Genomic DNA, 18,104 nt, shown 5'->3' with positions numbered 1-18,104 from the left:
CCACTCCCTGGGTTGTCATGGGCCCTCCCCTGCCCCCGCCTTCCCAGGGGCGTGGTTTCTGAGCGCTGTCTCTGGGACTCTCCCAAGATGAGCTGAGCTGCCTGCGGGTCCCCGCGGAGGCCCTGTGTGCACAAGGGAGATTGTGAACTCGTGTCCCGGGCGGACGGGCCTGGCCTCCGTCCCCCGGGGGCTGGGAGCAGGTGCCGCAGGCCGCCCGGGACCCTCTGTCTGACCCTCTGTGCGGCCGGGTTTGCCAGATGCCCCTGCCGCCCCACCGAGGGCTGAGCCTGGGTCCCTCCAACTGAGGGGCACCGAGGTGGGGCGTCCATCCCCCGAAGGTGCCTTCTCCAGGGTCCAGGCGCCTCTCATGTCCTGGGCCTAGGGACCACTCGGGTTGACCCTTCGAAGTGGCCTCTTCTGGAGTGTTGGGGGCCCTGAGTGGCCTTTCAGGACAGGGCTCATCTCAGCGGCTGGCCCTGGCTGGGCTGGGGGCTGGCCTCACATCACCCTCTCGTTTGCCACCAGGCCCCTGAGCCCCCAGGCCCCCTAGATTCCCCCCGTAACTGCTTTGATCATCACTCGCCAACACTCGGGGTCTAGGCTGTGGGATTGTCCTGGCCTCAGGCTGAGCCTGCCCAGCATCGGTGGCTCCCCGAGTCAGCTCCCGGGGCACGTGCTCTGCAGGCGTTCCTGTGTCGCCCGCCCGGTCTTCCTCAGAAGCCCCCCTGGCTTCCTTTGAGGGGGTGTCTGGGGGCTGGACTGTGTCTCCCCAGCCGCCACGGGATGCCCCGTTTGAGGTAGCTTGGCCACTTCCATGGGAAGTGTTTTTGCAAGCCGGTCCTCCAGTTTTTTTTTCTCTTGCTCACCAGAATTTAAGCTGCTCCCCCAGTTAAACATTGTTTTCTTGGCCAGGTGACCCCAGATCCCGAGCGGGCCACCTGACGCTGGGGTCTCGCCAGCCGTCGGCAGGACGGGCTGGCCCCCGGCCCTGACGCTGGGGTCTCGCCGGCCGTCGGCAGGACGGGCTGGCCCCCGGCCCTGACACTGGGGTCTTGCCAGCCCTCGGCCCTGTTCTCCCCCAGGGGGCTTCCTGGGCCGTGGTCTGTGCAGGGTCCCGGCCGTTTTCGTCACGTGCCCTTCCACGGTTGCCCCGCGGTGGGGCGACCCCTCTACCAGGCTGCGTCTGGGCCCTGTGCGGGTCATGCCCCCTGCACCCTCACGGGTCTCCCCTCGCTGGACATCCACCTTGTGGTCAGGACCCGGCGGGTGCCTGTTGTGGTTTAGGGCCTGGCGTCTAGTGCCCGGTCCTTCCCCCGGCCTCTTTCTCTAAGTCGGGGTCTCCTGAGAAATGGGGTGCAGGTGTGCTGGGCAGGTCGCTCTATCTCCCCACCTTCTCGTGGCGCTCCTAGGAGAGGAGGGTGGAGCCTGCCCCTGGCCCCAGGTGGGGGATCCTGCTCCGGGTTCTGTCCGAGCCCTAGGCATCCTCTGCCTCCCTGGAGCTTACGGTCCTGGGGCCCGGGGCATGCACGCGGCTCCTGGGCTGAGGGGAGCCGGCCTGGCCCGGGCAGCTTCTCCGTGTCTTCCTGTCCCCCGGCGTGCATGCAGCTCCCGCCCGGCCCTGATGGCGCCCGCTCTCTTGCAGAGCCCTGGCATGGGCACCTTCATCGGCGTCTACCTGCCCTGCCTGCAGAACATCCTGGGCGTGATCCTCTTCCTGCGCCTCACGTGGATCGTGGGGGCGGCTGGCGTGCTGGAGTCCTTCCTGATTGTATCCATGTGCTGCACCTGTGTGAGTGGGGGTGGGCCTTGGGGCCCTGTGAGGGCGCCCCCACTTTCGGCTGTGCATGGGGGGCCGGCCGCCAGGGTGCCCCCGTCGGGACCCCCAGCCTTGCCCGTGGGCAGGTCGGCCCTTGGCTGCTGACGGGTGCGTGGGGCTGGGGGCTGCTGAGGTCTCCACAGAAGCAGGGCGAGTGAGCATCCCTGGACGGTCCCCACTCCCAGCTGGCCGTCCTGTGCTTGCAGCAGCTCCCCTGCCTGCTGGGAGCATCTGGGTGTTGCCCGGGGCTCCTGTTGGAAGGAGGGGATGCCTACTGGTGATGTATTCAGACCCGGGTGCACCAGGCCCTCTCAGGTAGCCCCTGGCCCCTGCCCTGCCTCCATTCCTGTGGCGAGGAGGGCCATTCAGCCGCCCTGACCACAAGCGCCACCAGCCCGAGAGGGCCCAGTGGGCAGATGAGCAGGGCCCCCGGCCGCCCCGTGGCGGTGGGGTCACGGTGGGGTCGCGCCGCGCTGTTCTGCACTTAGTGCCCCCGGGAGCATTTTTGGAAGAATCTCTCCCAAAACCGCTGAAAGCGGGAGACAGAGCCGGGCCTCGTGAGCTGGAATCGCTTGTAGCAGGACCCGGCTGGCGGGTTGCCGAGGCCTCGAGCCTCCCGGGGCTGCTCCGTCCGGTTTCCAGGTTGTAAAGTGATTGCCCCGCAGCCCGCAGGTGTGGCCCCCCTGCGCAGGTGGTGGGGGGAGGCGGCCCACCCTGGACAGGCTCCCGTGGTCCTCCGCTCCAGGGTGGGGGGTGCGCAGATGGGGTCCTGGGTACGTCACAGGAGGTGTGCCTCCACGGGGTTCCCCTGCATCCTCCCAGGAAACAGGCATCTCAATGGGGCCCCTTGCTTCCCACGGGGAGTGGGCACCCACTAGAAGCCAGCCCTTCAGTGCAGGAGGGCCTTGAGCCGGGGAACCCCTGGGTAATTCCAGGAGCTCGACGTTGGGGGTCAAGCAGCCGAGGTCCTGAGTGCTCCCCCCACGCGGCTGCCTGGCCCCTCTGTGGTCAGAAGCTGGGAGCTGGCCTGTAGGTGTCCCTGCCCGGGCCTGGCGCCGTCTGCGTGCTGAGGTGTCTTGGAAACCCTCCGTCTCCTGAGAGGCTCCTTGCTTATCCGCAGACGATGCTGACCGCAATCTCCATGAGTGCGATCGCGACCAACGGCGTTGTCCCAGGTAGGGGAGCTGTGGGCAGCCGGGCGAGGCGGGGAGAGGCTGTGGGGCCCCTTCCTGTGACCTTTGCACCCCGGGTGGCCTCGGGCTCCCCAGGCGGCTCAGTGGTGAAGACCCCGCCTGCAGTGCGGGAGACCCGGGTTGGATCCCTGGGTCGGGAAGACCCCTGGAGAAGGGAACGGCAGCCCACTCCAGAGTTCTTGCCTGGAGAATCCCATGGACAGAGGAGCCTGGCGGGCTGCCTCCACAGGGTCGCAAAACATCGGACACAAGCGAGCGACTGAAGCACCCCCACCACCGGGTGGCCTCGGGACAGCAGAGAGCAGTCCCGTGGCGGGAGGGAGCCTGCGTCCCGAGGGGCAGACGGCAGGGGGGCTCACCCTCCAGGGGCCCCATGGGCAGAGACAGGGCTTGAACAGGGAGGTTGAACAGGGAGCCCCCCGCCCGCCGTGTCCCCAGCCCCAGGCGCGTCGGGGCTTCTGTGAGGCCAGGTGGGGCGTGTACTTGGCTCGTCCCCTGGAGCCCGGAGGGTCCCTGTGAGGCTGGGTTTCTCCGAGACGCCTCCGTACCGTTTCCTATCCTGTTCACGCTGCCACCCCTGGGTGGGGCTGGCGCCCCACAAGCCGTGGTGTCTCTTTGGTTCTGGATCCTGGCTTCCTCTAGATCGTGGTTCTCTTCCCAAGACAAGTCATTGCCAAAGCGCCGTGGGGCTGGGGGAGGTGGCCAGGGGGTCCCAGGAGGGCCTTGTGGTCAGCCTCCTGAGGGGCCCGGCCCCCTCTTCAGGAGGGTGTGCACCTCCAGGCGTCCTCCAGGTGCTCCTTGCCACGCACGGCCCCTGGTCGGTGTCCGAGTGGGGTCTCAGCCCGCCAGCAGGAGGAACAGGGGTGGGCTGGCAAGCTGGGTGCCACCACGCCCAGAGGTGAGACACGGAGCAGGTGACTGAGCTTCCTAAGTGTTCTTGGGCGAAGTTAAGAGAACGCAGGTGCCAGCCGCCGTGGTCTCGGCCCTGGGCCCTGGGCCCTGGCCTCCTGCTTGGAGCAGCATCTCCTTCAGTCACGGCGGCCAAAGTCGGCCACCCGCTGGGAGGAGGTGCCCGTGGATGCCAGGCGGGGCCCCTGCCCGCTGCCCCGCGCCACCTTCCGGAATGAGCCCGGCTGCCCTGGCAGGCCTGTATTCTCGGTCGTTGGCGCGCGTGTAACCTGCCAGGTCCCGTCCGGCATGTCTTGCAGCGGGAGGCTCTTACTACATGATATCGAGGTCTCTGGGGCCGGAGTTCGGGGGGGCCGTGGGCCTCTGCTTCTACCTGGGCACCACGTTTGCAGGGGCCATGTACATTCTGGGGACCATTGAGATTTTCTTGGTAAGTGCTTTGTTTCGGCCCGGGTTCCTTTGTCCAGCACATCAGTGGGCATCCGATGTCCCTGTTTGGTGACTCGAAGGTCTGTCCCAGTGGCATCTGCGGGTGTGGGGGCTCATGGGGTTGGGGGGACACCCAGCGCAGAGCCCCTGAGATGGCCCTCTGGGAGGCGCTAGCGCCCCGGCCCCTCCCTGCTCCCGGGGGTCCCCTTGGCGGGGCGGGTGCCCCTCCCTGCTCCCGGGGGTCCTCTTGGCGGGGCGGGTGGCCTTCCCGACCTGCCCCCGTGCCCGCGCCCTGCAGACCTACATCTCGCCGGGCGCGGCCATCGTGCGCCCCGAGGGCGCGGGCGGCGAGGCCACGGCGCTGCTGCACAACATGCGTGTCTACGGGACATGCACGCTGGCCCTCATGGCCACGGTGGTCTTCGTGGGCGTCAAGTACGTCAACAAGCTGGCGCTGGTCTTCCTGGCCTGCGTGGTGCTCTCCATCCTCGCCATCTACGCCGGTGTCATCAAGACCGCCTTCGACCCGCCTGACATCCCGTGAGTCCTCCACCGGATCTTGGGTCTGTACCCGCCGGGCGTGTCGGCTGGGCGGGGGGCTGGGCGGTGTCCACAGCCGTCGGCGCTCTGGCTGGGTTGAAGACGGGCTGGCAGGCCTGGGGCCCGTCTGGCAGCACCACGCTGCTCCTGGCCGAGGCCTGTCCTCACCGGAGCCCCTGAGCAGGTTCCTTCTTTGTCCCCTTCGGGATTGAAGGCGGCAGCCCTGGTCACCGAGCAATGGGCTGGTCCAGGGGGCGCCTGGTTGGGGAGGTACTGGCCCCGAGTCCCCCACCCCCAGCTCCTGTGTGCCGCTGTGCACCTGTGGGCGAGCTGTTTGCACCACGTCAGACACCCCAGCGCAGAGGGTGGTGGGACAGACCGGGCCATGCCGCTCGTGGACAGCTCTGTAGCTGAGTGGAGAGTGTCAGCAGCTCCCCGCCAGAGACCCCTGAGCTGCGCTCGGTTACAGAGGGGGACAGTGAGCAGAGGCTTTTCACTGCCCGCCCCCACCAGGGTCTGTCTGCTGGGGAACCGCACGCTGTCCCGACGTGGCTTCGACGTCTGTGCCAAAGTCCACACCGCCAACAACAGCTCAGCGACCACCGCGCTCTGGGGTGTCTTCTGCAACGGCTCTGCGGACAGCGCTTCCTGTGACCAGTACTTCCTCCTCAACAACGTCACTGAGATCCAGGGCATCCCGGGCGTGGCCAGCGGCGTCCTCCTGGGTGAGTGTCCGCCCTGCTGAGTGTCTCCCCTGCTGAGTGTCCTCTTCTAGGTGAACGTCCCCCCCGTGAGTGTCCATTCCCTGGGTGAGTGTCCAGCGGGTCTCTGCTGGTGGGCATCCACGCTCGCTCCTTGGGGCCCTGTCCTTCTGTCCTGCTGGTGGCCGTGTGACTGCGTCCCCGGTTGCTGACCTCTTGGCCCCCCCGGGCTAGTGCTCCCCAAGCTTAGATGCCTGGCGCGCCGTGGAGGGGGCAGGTGAGGCCCCGGCGTCACGCCCCCAGCTTTTGGCTTGCGGAGCAGCAGTTGGGGGTTAATGAAGAGGTGGAGGGCGGTGGTCGGGCAGCATGTTGGTGCACAGCTGTTGTCCACGATGGGTGTCTTCTTCAGGCTCCAGCGCTGAAGCCTTTGCTTTGGCTGTCAGGAGACGTAATTTTCTCTGGGCTCGGTTGCTCTGAGTCCGCGTCCCTGTCCAGGCGGGGTCTTGGGGAGCTGAGCCCTGGGCCAGGACTGGGGTCTTGCGAGCCGCCCTTGCCCCGCAGACAACCTGTGGAGCGCGTATGCAGACAAGGGGGCGTTCGTGGAGAAGAAGGGGGTGCCCTCGGTGGCCGTGCCGGAGGAGGCCCGAGCCCGCGGGCTGCCCTACGTGCTAACTGACATCATGACCTACTTCACCATGCTGGTTGGCATCTACTTCCCGTCCGTGACCGGTGAGGCCCAGGTCCCAGGGGTCCAGCACACGCCCCCCCTGCCCCCCCCGCCGCTGTTTCTCCTCCCTCGGGTCAGGGCCCCCCCACCCCCATCCCCATTTCTGCCCCCGTGGTTCAGGGCCCCCCGGCTCCCACACACGCCCCCATCTCTGCCCCCACGGGTCAGAGCCCCCTGCCCCCGAACCCCGTCTCTGCTCCCACGGGTCAGGGCCCCCCCCAGTTCCTTTTGGCTCAAGAAATGAGCCGAAGGGTCTCCGCTCCCCATCTGTCCCGAGTGGGGGGCCTGGGAAGCTTTGTGGCATCAGGCAGGTTCGTCCACGCTCTCCTGAGAGGCCAGTCTATGCAGAGAAGCCTTGTGACCTTGGTGTTGGCAGTGGATGCGACGGCTGTTGGAGGCCGCCGTCCTTGTGCTTATGAGAGAGTCCGCTGAGTCTTCCTGCAGGGACTGGGGTGCAGGCCAGCCCCACCCCCATGCGTACACACACACACACACACACACTTGTCCGTAGGTTCACACGTGTGAGCACGTGCACACACACCTGCTCCTGGGACGCCCTCAGCCTGGCCGTGGTCCCCTGGCCCCCCAGCCAACTGAGCAGCCTGGGCTGGTGTGTTGGTCCCCTCTGCTCCAGGCTCCCCAGAGCCTGTCCACACACACGGGAGGCGGGCCTGCTGGGGGCCGCTCCCCTCCTGCCCGAGGCTCAGAGCCGGGGGTGGACAGGCGTGTGTCTAGCCTCCCCGTGGAAGTGGGTCACATCTCACTTAGGCGGTAGTTGGGGTGGGGTCCAGCCCCTCGGGGGTCTTTTTCCCCACCTGTCGGTGATGAGGGCATAGGAGCCTCCCCTGTGGGTGTGGGTGTTTCCACGCCCCGTTGCACCACACCCACGGGCTCTGTTCAGGCCACCCCCGGTATCACAGGCGCTGACGGACGTGCCTCCGTGAGGACTTGCTCTCAGCTCAGATGGACTCGCTTAGAGTTTATGTGCTGGACAGAGCAATGCGGGTGGAGGTGGAGGCTGCTTCCTGCAGGGGGGTGGGGGGCTGAGGCCGGGCCATGCACTGACCCAGGCCTGGCCTGGGGGTGAGTCAGCGTTTGGCAGCAGCCTCCAGGGACTTTCTCACTCCCGGCTGCGGGGATTAACAGTGTTCAGGGGACGAGGTCCGAGCTGGATGCTCACAGAGGCTGGCTCTGGCATTGGTGCCCGGGGCTGAGCCTGGGCTGAGCCGTGTTCTGCTCTGTGCCGTGACTTGGTTCACAGCCGGGCAGCTGATCTGCGGACACTGTCGGGGACCTTAGGGTGCCCACCCATGTGCCCTGCAGTCCCTCGGCGTGTGGTGAGGTCCAGCCCGGTCTGTGAGGCCCAGCGTGCCGACAGCCGCCCCGTGCAGCCTGGGGTCTCTCCCATGCGTTGTGAGGAAGGCCCCCTGCCCCCCACTGTGCTTGGACTCTGCCCACCGGGGCTGGGTGGGCGGCATCTCCCAGGTGTGCCCGGGAACCATCACCACCCTCTGATTCCACAGGCATCATGGCGGGCTCAAACCGGTCCGGGGACCTCAGGGATGCACAGAAGTCCATCCCCACGGGGACCATCCTGGCCATCGTGACCACGTCTTTCATTTGTATCCTTGGGGGTCAGCGTGGGGGCCCGGTGTGGGAGGGCCGGGTGTGGAGGCCGGGCGTGGGGGCCCAGTGTGGGAGGGCCGGGTGTGGAGGCCGGGTGTGGGGGCCCAGTGTGGGAGGGCCGGGTGTGGAGGCCGGGCGTGGCGGCCCAGTGTGGGAGGGCCGGGTGTGGAGGCCGGGCGTGGGGGCCCAGTGTGGGAGGGCCGGGTGTGGAGGCCGGGCGTGGGGGCCCAGTGTGGGAGGGCCAGCGTGGGGGCCGAGCATCCTCCGCTTGTGGCCACGCCCTTGGGGCCTCCTCCAGGTGCCCTCCACCCCTGCCTCTAGGCAGCCTCGGGCGGCCCTAACCATACCCCCATCCTCGGAGGGGCCGGGCTGACCTCGCCCTGACTCCTGGACTCCAGCCTGGATTGGTTGAAGAGCGTGGCTTTGCCTGGGAACTGCACGTGAGCACACAGCTCTGTGGCGCGTGATCACGTGCAGCTACGTGTGTGCTCGGCGCCACGCTTTCATCGAGTGGGAGTCCCTGGCGTCGCCGTGCTGGTGGGGCTGTTTCTCCCCGAGTTCACCCCTCCCCAGCTGGCGAGGGCTCCCGCTTGGTCCCAGCAGTGGTCACGACGAGGGCCAGGCCCATCCCGACTGACCTGAGGTGTCCCGTCCAGGGGGGCTGTGACCCGAGCAGGGTGGGCAGGCGGGGGCTGGTGCGGGCCTGGCTGTGGCCAGTGTGTGCTGCCTGCTGCGTCCTTGACCCCAGCTGCAGACCTGTCCTGCATCGTGCTTTTCGGTGCCTGCATCGAAGGCGTGATCTTGCGAGATAAGTACGTGTCATTCATGGCTTCCGGGAGCTCCTGGGCCAGCGCTGGTTTCTTTGATGACTAGCGTTGAGACTGGGGAGGGCAGGGTGTCCAGCCTTGCGTGTCAGGGTGTCCCAGCAGCCAGCATGCTGGGGTCAGGCCTGTGCGTCCCTCCTGTACTGGAGCCTAGAGCCCGCACCGCGACCCTGGGCTCCAGGAGAGCTGGGTGCAGGGGCCCGGGGGGGCTGTCACTCCCTCTCGGGGGCTGGGAGGCGGTCTCTGTCCTCAGCTGCACTTTGGATACTCTTGCCACCTCAGGTTTGGGGAGGCCCTGCAGGGGAACCTCGTCATCGGCATGCTGGCCTGGCCGTCGCCCTGGGTCATCGTCATCGGCTCCTTCTTCTCCACCTGTGGGGCCGGCCTGCAGAGCCTGACCGGGGCCCCGCGCCTGCTGCAGGCCATTGCCCGGGACTCCATCGTCCCCTTCCTGCAGGTGAGCGGCCCCCCATCACGTGTGAGACCCCCCCCCAGGAAGCCTGCCTCTGAGGGCCCGGGGTAGGTCCCCGCCTCCAGCCTGGCCGCCCCACCCCGAGCCTGTGTTCTCATCTCGCTCTGTGTCTGCCCCAGGCTCTGGGTTTCCCATCCCAGACCGCATGCGGGAAGGAGGCGGGGGGGCAAAGCTTCCTCCCAGGAGCCACGGTCCCCATGGGGCCCTCCCAGGCTGTGCCCCCAGCCGGCACTCGACGGGAGCCCCGGGCTCCGAGCTCTGGCCTGTCCTCCTGGCTGTGGCTGGGTGGGGTCCTTCCTAGCATTGCAGCCCCGAGGCCTCCTTTGAGCTGAACGCAGAGTCTCTGCCTCTTGCCCGCACGTGAGCATTCTTCTGTTGGCCGGGGGGGGGGGGGCCCCACCCCCGCTCCTGGCAGGTGTTCGGCCACGGGAAGGCCAACGGGGAGCCCACGTGGGCCCTGCTGCTCACAGCCCTCATCTGCGAGACCGGCATCCTCATTGCCTCCCTGGACAGCGTGGCCCCCATCCTGTCCATGTGAGTGGCCGCCGGGGGCGCCTGCTCACAGGGGCGCGGACGCGGCTGGGAGGACCCTGGGGCCTGGGCCTCACGCTGCCGCTCGCGCCCAGGTTCTTCCTCATGTGCTACATGTTCGTGAACCTGGCCTGCGCCCTGCAGACCCTGCTGCGCACGCCCAGCTGGCGCCCACGCTTCAAGTATTACCACTGGTGAGCCTGGGGCTGCTCCTGCCTTCCCGGGGGCGTGGGGGGCCGCCCCCGGGGCCCGGCCACCCTTCTGGGACGGGGGTCTCCCAGCCCCCGACCACGGCTGCCCTTCTAGGACGGGGGTCTCCCAGCCCCGGGGCTGCATCAGCCCTCAGGACGGCCGGGTGGGCACGCCTCGGCCCGCACCAAGGCTCGGGTCCTTCTGCTGGGCTGGGGGAGGCCTCCGGGCGGCTGCTCGGGCACTGGCGAGGGGCCGGGTGGTGAGTGCCGCCCTGGCTGCTGCCCGCAGGACGCTGTCCTTTCTGGGCATGAGCCTGTGTTTCGCCCTGATGTTCATCTGCTCCTGGTACTACGCGCTGTGCGCCATGCTCATCGCCGGCTGCATCTACAAGTACATCGAGTACCGCGGGTGAGCCAGCGGCCGCACGTCCTCCCGAGTCTGTTGCGTGCTTGTTACCACCTGCCGTTGGGCTTGTCTGTGTCCCAGTGTGGAAGCCAGGCTGTTTCAGCAGTGTGTCTCTAAGCCGTGAGATCCATCTAACGACGGCACTGGCGTGTGGCGGATTATAACGTTTCTAAAGGGTTCCCCATAGAATTCTAAGCGATGGGCGGGTCACTTGCATCTCAGAGCCCTGGATCCATCACGGGGGCGTTTTCCCTGGATACCCTGGCCCCGTTCGGGAGCAGAGGCCTTGGGGAGGTGGGACCTGGGGGCTTCTTGGGCTTGAGGCGATGAGAGGCCTCCAGGGGCGCAGCCTGAAGGCCCCGTCCAGCTCTTCCAAGCTTGGAGGGAGGGTCTGGGGCCCTTGCCCCTCCTGCACCCCCCACCCTCATCCTGCACGGGTCACCCCCTCGTCCTGCTGCCCAGGAACCCCCCCCCCCGTTTCTCACAGAGGCATCCAGAAGCCCCCGCGGCCCCGGGCCGGCTGCTTGCAGGTCCACCCAGGTGTGCTGGGGGCCGGGCCTCACTCCCCCCGCGCCTCCCCGCAGGGCTGAGAAGGAGTGGGGTGACGGTATCCGCGGGCTGTCACTGAACGCCGCCCGCTACGCCCTCCTGCACGTGGAGCACGGCCCGCTGCACACCAAGAACTGGAGGTGAGCCGGCCCGCGCCCGCCGGCCGCCCCGGCCCTGCCCTGAGGTCAGGCCGCACGGAGGGGAGGGCCGCCCCACCCGCCAGGGCCAGTGGAGCCGGGGGCGGGACCGCCCAGCCGGCCGCTCAGCGCGGGTGTGACCTCTGGTTGGGGCGTCGGGTGCAGGGGTGAGCCGAGGTAGTTGGGGCCCCGCCATGGATGGGGGGGGCCTGCCCACCTCCGCACTCCTGGGCAGGGCTGCCCTCTGGAACCTGGGCTCTCCCAGGCTGGCACTGCGATGCCGCGGTAACGCCCGCCCCGCCCCCCAGGCCCCAGGTGCTGGTTCTGCTGAACCTGGACGACGAGCAGCGCGTGAAGCACCCCCGCCTGCTCTCCTTCACCTCGCAGCTCAAGGCCGGCAAGGGTCTGACCATCGTGGGCTCCGTGCTGGAGGGCACCTTCCTGGACAAGCACGCGGAGGCCCAGCAGGCCGAGGAGGTGGGCGGCCCCGTTAGTGTTTCCACCGCACGCCCGCCGCCTTCCTTTGGGTTGGGCTGGTCCTCTTGTTTCCAAGCGGGTGTGGTTTCTGAGTTTGAACAAGCAGGGAGGGGAACTGAGATGGAGTGCACGTCCTGAGGCCTTGGGCGGGGCAGGCAGGGCAGGGGGCCGGGCTGAGCGCTGCCCCGGGGCAGGACTCCCAGTGGGCGGGACTGGCTCGAGTTCCCCTCTGCTCCGCTTCAGGGCCCATCCAGAGGGGGCCACGGGGCCCAGCCAGCACTCCGTCCTCCGACTGGGATGCTCCGCTGAAGCGGCCGTGGCCTCGGCCCTGAGTCTGGGGCAGCCCTGGTGGCCTGGTCTCCCTAACCCTCAGACCCCGTCTTGGGGACAGTTCAGGCTCACAGATAGTGACGGCACCGTGTGGCTGTCCCCGCGTGGCCTGTCCCGTCCCCTCCGCCCTCCCGCCCAAGGCATTTCCAGGCGGTCTGCCACCGGCTGTCTTTGCTCCCCAGCTGCGCCTCTTGTCTCTGAGACACGAGGGGTCTGTGACAGCCGTCCCCAAGCCCCGTCCGGCCGCCCTGCTCACCCCCGCCCGGATGCGGGGTGCAGGCCGCCGTGGGCGCCCTCACCTGCTGTCCCCGCGTGTGGGCTGCCTGGTGTCCATCTGTTTATAAACCAGGCTGCGCCTGGAGGTCCCCCAGAGTGCCTGGGGCGGCCCCGGCCTCTCGGGGGCTCGCAGCCCGTGTATCCTGAGGCGTCCGCCCCCTTCCTCAGCGGTAGGACAGGCAGCCCCGGGGACCCGCCCGGGGGCCGGTGCCTCTGATGCAGCCTGTGGGGGCGCGTCGCGGCCTCTTCCTCGTCTGCAGGGCTCCAGCCATCCTCTCTGGGGACGTCATGACCCAGAGGTTTGACACGGCAGCTATTGGTGTGAGCCGTGCGTGCAGACACCGCGGACCCTGGGCGTCACACCGAAATCACGGCCGCGAGCCTGGGCCGTGGGTGCGGACCCCGGGGTCGTCTGTGACTCTGGGTGTAGACGGCGGGTTTGTGGCCGTGATCCTGGGCGTGGACCCCGGGGTTGTCTGTGGCCGTGGTTTGACCCCGGGTCGTGGCGGCGATCCTGGTGCGGGCGCCGTGCGTCATCCTCGCTGGCAGAGCGGCTCCGTGGGTCAGCGCTGTCTTCTGGAGCCCCTGCATCTGCTGTGAAGACGCTCCAGACCCGATGCCCACGCCGAGGTGGGGGCCGGCTCTGTGCTCATGGTGCCGGGGGGGCCTCCGGCTGCACTCCTGTGGGGCCACGTGCCAGACAGCATCTTCTCTCTCTGTGACCGTGGCCCCTTTGGCCCCTCAGCGTTTCTGGGGACGGGTGGGGAGGTGGGCGTCTAGCCCAGCACTAAAGGGCAAGGGGTCAGAGCTCAGCGCCGCCTGAAACGGCACGAGCGCAGCTAGATTCACGGCCCCCCTTCCAGACCCTAGGTGTCCCTCTGGCCCTTCCCCGGCTGTTGTTTTTAAACAAATGACTCTGGAAATACTGTTCCGCATACTCATTTTGCTTTTAACCACTGCTCTCCCAGTTGGTCAACTGCTTGTGGCGTTTCAAGAAAGGCCGCACAGGGTTCCTTTCCCGGATGAGCTCTGAGTCCTGTTCTGTGGAATCCGCCGTCCTTGGTGTGGGGGTGGTTTCTGACGCCCCTGAGGCCGGGCAGTGTTTCGGGGTTCTGGTCTCCGTGGTGGTTTACGGGGAGGCAGGTCTCGGGTGCGGTCCTGGTCTCCGTGGTGGTTTACAGGCAGGCAGGCCTCAGGTGCGGTTCTGGTCTCCCTGATGGTTTATGGGGAGGCGGGCCTTAGGGTGCGGTCCTGGTCTCCGTGGTGGTTTACGGGGAGGCGGGCCTTGGGTTCGGTTCTGGTCTCCGTGATGCTTTATGGGGAGGCGGGCCTCGGGTTCCGTTCTGGTCTCCGTGATGGTTTATGGGGAGGCGGGCCTCGGGTTCGGTCCTGGTCTCCGTGATGGTTTACGGGGAGGCGAGTCTTGGGTGCGGTTCGGGTCTCCGTGATGCTTTATGGGGAGGCGGACGCCCCACTCGGGTGCTCCGTCATCTCTATCTCGAGGGCCCCATCCCATCCCAAGCCAGTGGCTGGATTCTGGCGCTGCTCGGGGGAAGGAGAGGCCCTGCTGGGGGTCACCCCAGGTGTCCGGCAGGGGTGGAGCTCAGACCCGTGTGGGTTCCCCAGGGGAGGGGCTGGTGGAGGTGCTCGCGGGGGCCTCGGGGTGAGGCCCACGGGCAGCACGTGGTCGGGGGCCCAGGTTTGCCTTGCTGGACGCGTCTGCTGGATGCACCCACGCGGCTTTGCAGGCGGAAGCCTGGGCAGTGTTTGTGGGCCTGACTTGATACGTTGTGTGTCGGCCCATTCCTGGAAGTGGCAGCCTTGTTGGGTGGGGGCCCCTGCTGGTTCGGGGGGATGGAGGGGCCCACGTCAGATGATCTGGTGAGCAGAGGGCCGGCCAGGTGTAGGGGGAGTGTGGGTGAGGCTGGTCTCCTGGGGCAGGAGGGCTCACTGTGGACACTCGGGTTCAGCGTGGGGCTGCGGTCTGAGGCCCCAGAGCGCTGCTGCTTGGAACCCCACGGGGGCTCCTCGAAGCCCCAGCACAGGTCCGCACTCCCGCCCGTGATCTGGAAAACCGTCGGTCTCAGAGCTGGAACATGTGGCCTTTGAGCCGCTTGAGCGGGGAGGCCAAGCCCCTGGACTCGTCTCGGAGCGCATGTCCAGGGGTTCTAAGCAGCGGTGCGGCTGCCCCAAGGCGGGGCCCTGGGCCACATCCCGGCTGCTGGGACCCTTGCAGGTGGTTCTTACGTCGGCGGTCGAGGTGGGTGTGCTGCCAAGGGCAGACGTGTTGGTGGGAGTTCCCTGGGTGTCCGTCACAAGTGCCCACAGCAGGGGCTCAGGACAAGTGAGGTTGGCTGTCTCGGCTCTGAGGCCAGAGGCCCAGTGTCCTGGCCTCCCTCGCAGGGCCGTGCTCCTGCTCGGGCAGGGCCCACACCAGGCCCCCGAGGGCCAGTCAGCAGGGCCAGGAGGTGGCCGGCAAGCGCAGGTCGAGCCGTCTGGACAGAAGGCCTCCTTTGGTCCCTGCGTGTGTGGCCTTCCTGGGCATTGAGCTGCCTGTCGGGCACTGGCGTGTGGTCCAGGAGGCTGGCCTCTCCCTCCTGAACCGCCGGATCCACAGGCTTCCAGGAGGAGCCGTTGGACCCCACGCATCCTGGCCTGGCCCCCAGGAAGCAGGAGCCGGGCAGGGTGTCCATGTGCTGGGGTGGGTGGGATGTGACCGCACGGTCCCAGTGACGACCTTCGCCCCCGTGCTCCCACGGGTACGTGCACCCACATGTGCTCACGTGTGCACAGCCAGCCCCGAGCGTGCCGAGCCCCGGCCTGGGCTCCAGCCGCTCAGCCTCTAGCCTCCGCCTGTGAGGCTGTGACGTCTATGTGGAAGCTGCCCGGCGCCTGGGGTGGGGGTGACAGGGTACCCCCCAGCCCCCCACTGACTGCCACCCGCCCACCTGTGTTGCAGAACATCCGGGCCCTGATGAGCGCCGAGAAGACCAAGGGCTTCTGCCAGCTGGTGGTGTCGTCCAGCCTGCGGGACGGCACGTCGCACCTCATCCAGTCGGCCGGCCTGGGGGCCATGAAGCACAACACGGTGCTTGTGGGCTGGCCCGGGGCCTGGAAGCGGGAAGACAACCCCTCCTCCTGGAGGAACTTCGTTGGTGGGTCCACGGCCCCCGCCCCACTCGGAGAGGGGCTCACGGTTCCTGGGAAGGTGGAGGGGTGGGGGGTGGTTCCAGGCTGGCCGCCTCAGCCGCAGGGTGGTGGGCCTGAGGCCCCTGCCCCCGAGGGGCTGCACGGGGCGGGGGAGGACCCCAGCCCACCCCACCCGGCTGCTCCCAGCGGCCCCAGGCGTGACCTGTGACCGCCCCTCCCTGTAGACACCGTGCGTGACGCCACAGCCGCACAGCAGGCCCTGCTAGTGGCTAAGAACGTGGACCTGTTCCCGCACAACCAGCAGCGCTTCAGCGGCGGGCACATCGACGTCTGGTGGATCGTGCACGACGGGGGCCTGCTCATGCTGCTGCCCTTCCTCCTGAGGCAGCACAAGGTGGGGCGGGGCGCTGGGGGCGGGGTTGCCCAGGCTGGGCTCACTGGGGGCGGTCTCTTGGGGGGTGGAGTTGCCCGGGGGGGGGGCCGGGGGGGGGGGGGCCCCGGGGGGGGGGCCCGGGGTGGGCTCGTGGCGGGCGGGGTCCCCCGAGGGCGGGGTCCCCCGCAGCAGCAGCAGCAGCAGCAGGAGTGACGGCCCCGCCCCCCCAGGTGTGGAGGAGGTGTCAGATGCGAATCTTCACGGTGGCCCAGGTGGACGACAACAGCATCCAGATGAAGAAGGACCTGCAGACCTTCCTGTACCACCTGCGGATCAGCGCCGAGGTGGAGGTGGTGGAGATGGTGAGGGCCGGCGGGCGCTGGGCAGGGCCTCCGCTCCCCACAGCCCAGGTTGAGTCGTCCCTGGAGCCCGTGCTGAGCTCCCGGACGGCTGCGTCTCGGGCTCTGTCCGTCTCTGTGAGCTTGGCTTCGAGGAGGGCTGGGCGTCTTACAGCAAGTTCCTCAGCGTAGCTTTGCCTGCGGCTTTTCCCTGTGGGTGGCTGGGCTGTGAGTTCGCCAAAAGAAGACTCAGCTGCCCTGAACGTGACCGCGGGACCAGCCGCTAGTCAGGATCCGAGCTCCGCGGCCAGTGAGAGGCTCCATCGGTCCTGGGCGGGCGGGTGGGCCTGTGCCCAGAGCCGGGGCGGCCCTTACTCTTCGAGGGCCTCTCGCGTGTCCGTGACTAGGGCCCCAGGAAGGGCGGGGGCGGTCAGTCATGACCTCCTGGGGCGGGCACACCGGGGCCAGGCTCTGCGCCCACAGGGGGTGGTGGCCCACCGTCGGGGGACGGGGGTCAGCCTCGTGCTCCGGGCCTGCAGGTGGAGAGCGACATCTCGGCCTTCACCTACGAGCGGACGCTGGTGATGGAGCAGCGCTCGCAGATGCTGAAGCAAATGCAGCTGTCCAAGACGGAGCGGGAGCGCGAGGTGCGCGGGGTCCTGGTCTCGGGCGTCTCGCCTCCGCGCCTGGCCTCCCCCTCCCCTCTGCTGTGCTCGAGGTCACGCCCTCACGGGCCTGGGCTCGGGGGCTGTGTTACGGTGTCCGTCTTGGGTCCGTGGGGCCAGCTGGCTGCTCTCCCCGTGGGGGTTGGTTCCTGTCCCGGAGGGTGTCGCAGCCCCGGGCCAGCCCCGCGCGCTGGGGCGCCGGGTGTGCCCGTGATCACGCGGGGCGGTGAGTGAGGCTGCGCTTCCCCGTGCCCGCCAGGCTCAGCTGATCCACGACAGGAACACGGCTTCCCACTCAGCCATGGCTGCCAGGGCCCAAGCCCCGTCCACACCCGACAGAGTGCAGATGACCTGGACGAAGGAGAAGCTGGTCGCTGAGAAGCATCGGAACAAGGACGCCACTGTGTCCGGGTTCAAGGACCTCTTCAGCTTGAAGCCGTGAGTGTCACACTGCCCCAGCCGCAGCTGAGGGGTCCCCCGCTGTCCATCAGGAGCCGCAGCCCACACGGCCTGTGAGCGGTGTGGGGAGGGGCCAGCCTAGGGCACAGTTAGCAGGGATGCGGGTGAGGAGGCCAGTGAGGCTGCCGTTGCTGTTCCTGGCGGGGGTCCCAGCATCCAGAGGTCAGGGCCAAGCCCCATTGGGGACCCTCCGGGCTGCCCTTCCGCCCGGGGCCCAAGCCCTGCTTGGCTCACGGCTGCAGCGTTCAGCTGAGAGCCCTGGGGCAGGCCCCGTCCCAGTGCGCGGTGTGGCTGGGCCTGGGAGATGGAGGGGTCCTGGGTGGGAGACCAGGATAGCATCTGCAGAGTCTTGGGCAGTGGAGCTGAGCCACGGAGCCCTACTGGCCGCAGGGGACGCGTGCTGTGTGTTCTCCTGAAGTAACACACTCTCCGTTTTCTCTCCCGTGTAGAGAATGGGGAAACCTGTAAGTCGCCCCCTTACCCCAGACCTCGTAGACGTGGTTGCCTGGCATGCGCTGCACGCACAACCCCCGTGAACCGCGTGTGCATGTCCGAGTGCACACAGCCCCGTGTGTGTGCAGGGCCCAGTGTGTGGGTGCTTCCGTGAGTATGTGTGTGTGCCTGGCCTTGTGCACACGTGTGACCATGCATATTTACTTGGCCTCACGTGTGAGTCGGTGTGTACACGTGCAACCCCATGTGTGGGTGTGCTTGGTCCTATGTGTGTGCATGTCTGTGTACACGTGCCTGGCCTGTGTGTGCATCTGTGTGTATGCGTGTCTGTGTGTGTGTACGTGTATCTATGGCTGTGCCTGGCCTGTGTGCCTGTCCGTGTGTGTGTATTTGCGTGTCCATGATGTGCATATACACCTGGCCTGTGTGCCTGCGTGTCCGTGTCCGTGTGCCTGGCCTGTGTGCGTGCTCGTGTGTGTGTGTGCATGTCCGTGTCCGTGTGCCTGGCCTGTGTGCACATCTCTGTATCTGC

The 18,104-nt window shown here is 67.9% G+C and overlaps 1 protein-coding gene across 1 annotated transcript in view; it reads left to right on the top strand.

The window, feature by feature from the left end:
• Positions 1–18,104, top strand: part of SLC12A7 (solute carrier family 12 member 7) — a 26,962-nt gene that overhangs the window by 5,258 nt on the left and 3,600 nt on the right. The window contains exons 7-26 of the mRNA XM_040262200.1: positions 1,643–1,789; positions 2,937–2,991; positions 4,218–4,348; positions 4,646–4,887; positions 5,401–5,612; positions 6,150–6,317; positions 7,839–7,937; positions 8,696–8,753; positions 9,048–9,222; positions 9,653–9,771; positions 9,864–9,962; positions 10,249–10,368; positions 10,950–11,054; positions 11,360–11,528; positions 15,094–15,289; positions 15,509–15,678; positions 15,888–16,019; positions 16,535–16,642; positions 16,920–17,098; positions 17,569–17,583. Of these exons, the coding sequence (XP_040118134.1) occupies positions 1,643–1,789; positions 2,937–2,991; positions 4,218–4,348; positions 4,646–4,887; positions 5,401–5,612; positions 6,150–6,317; positions 7,839–7,937; positions 8,696–8,753; positions 9,048–9,222; positions 9,653–9,771; positions 9,864–9,962; positions 10,249–10,368; positions 10,950–11,054; positions 11,360–11,528; positions 15,094–15,289; positions 15,509–15,678; positions 15,888–16,019; positions 16,535–16,642; positions 16,920–17,098; positions 17,569–17,583 (2,699 nt within the window). The remainder of the gene's footprint in view (positions 1–1,642; positions 1,790–2,936; positions 2,992–4,217; positions 4,349–4,645; positions 4,888–5,400; positions 5,613–6,149; positions 6,318–7,838; positions 7,938–8,695; positions 8,754–9,047; positions 9,223–9,652; positions 9,772–9,863; positions 9,963–10,248; positions 10,369–10,949; positions 11,055–11,359; positions 11,529–15,093; positions 15,290–15,508; positions 15,679–15,887; positions 16,020–16,534; positions 16,643–16,919; positions 17,099–17,568; positions 17,584–18,104) is intronic.

Source organism: Oryx dammah, unplaced genomic scaffold, assembly GCF_014754425.2.
Source record: "Oryx dammah isolate SB20612 unplaced genomic scaffold, SCBI_Odam_1.1 HiC_scaffold_20, whole genome shotgun sequence".
In the NCBI taxonomy this organism is placed as follows: Eukaryota; Metazoa; Chordata; class Mammalia; order Artiodactyla; family Bovidae; genus Oryx; species Oryx dammah.
This window is presented reverse-complemented; position numbering and strand designations above follow the sequence as displayed.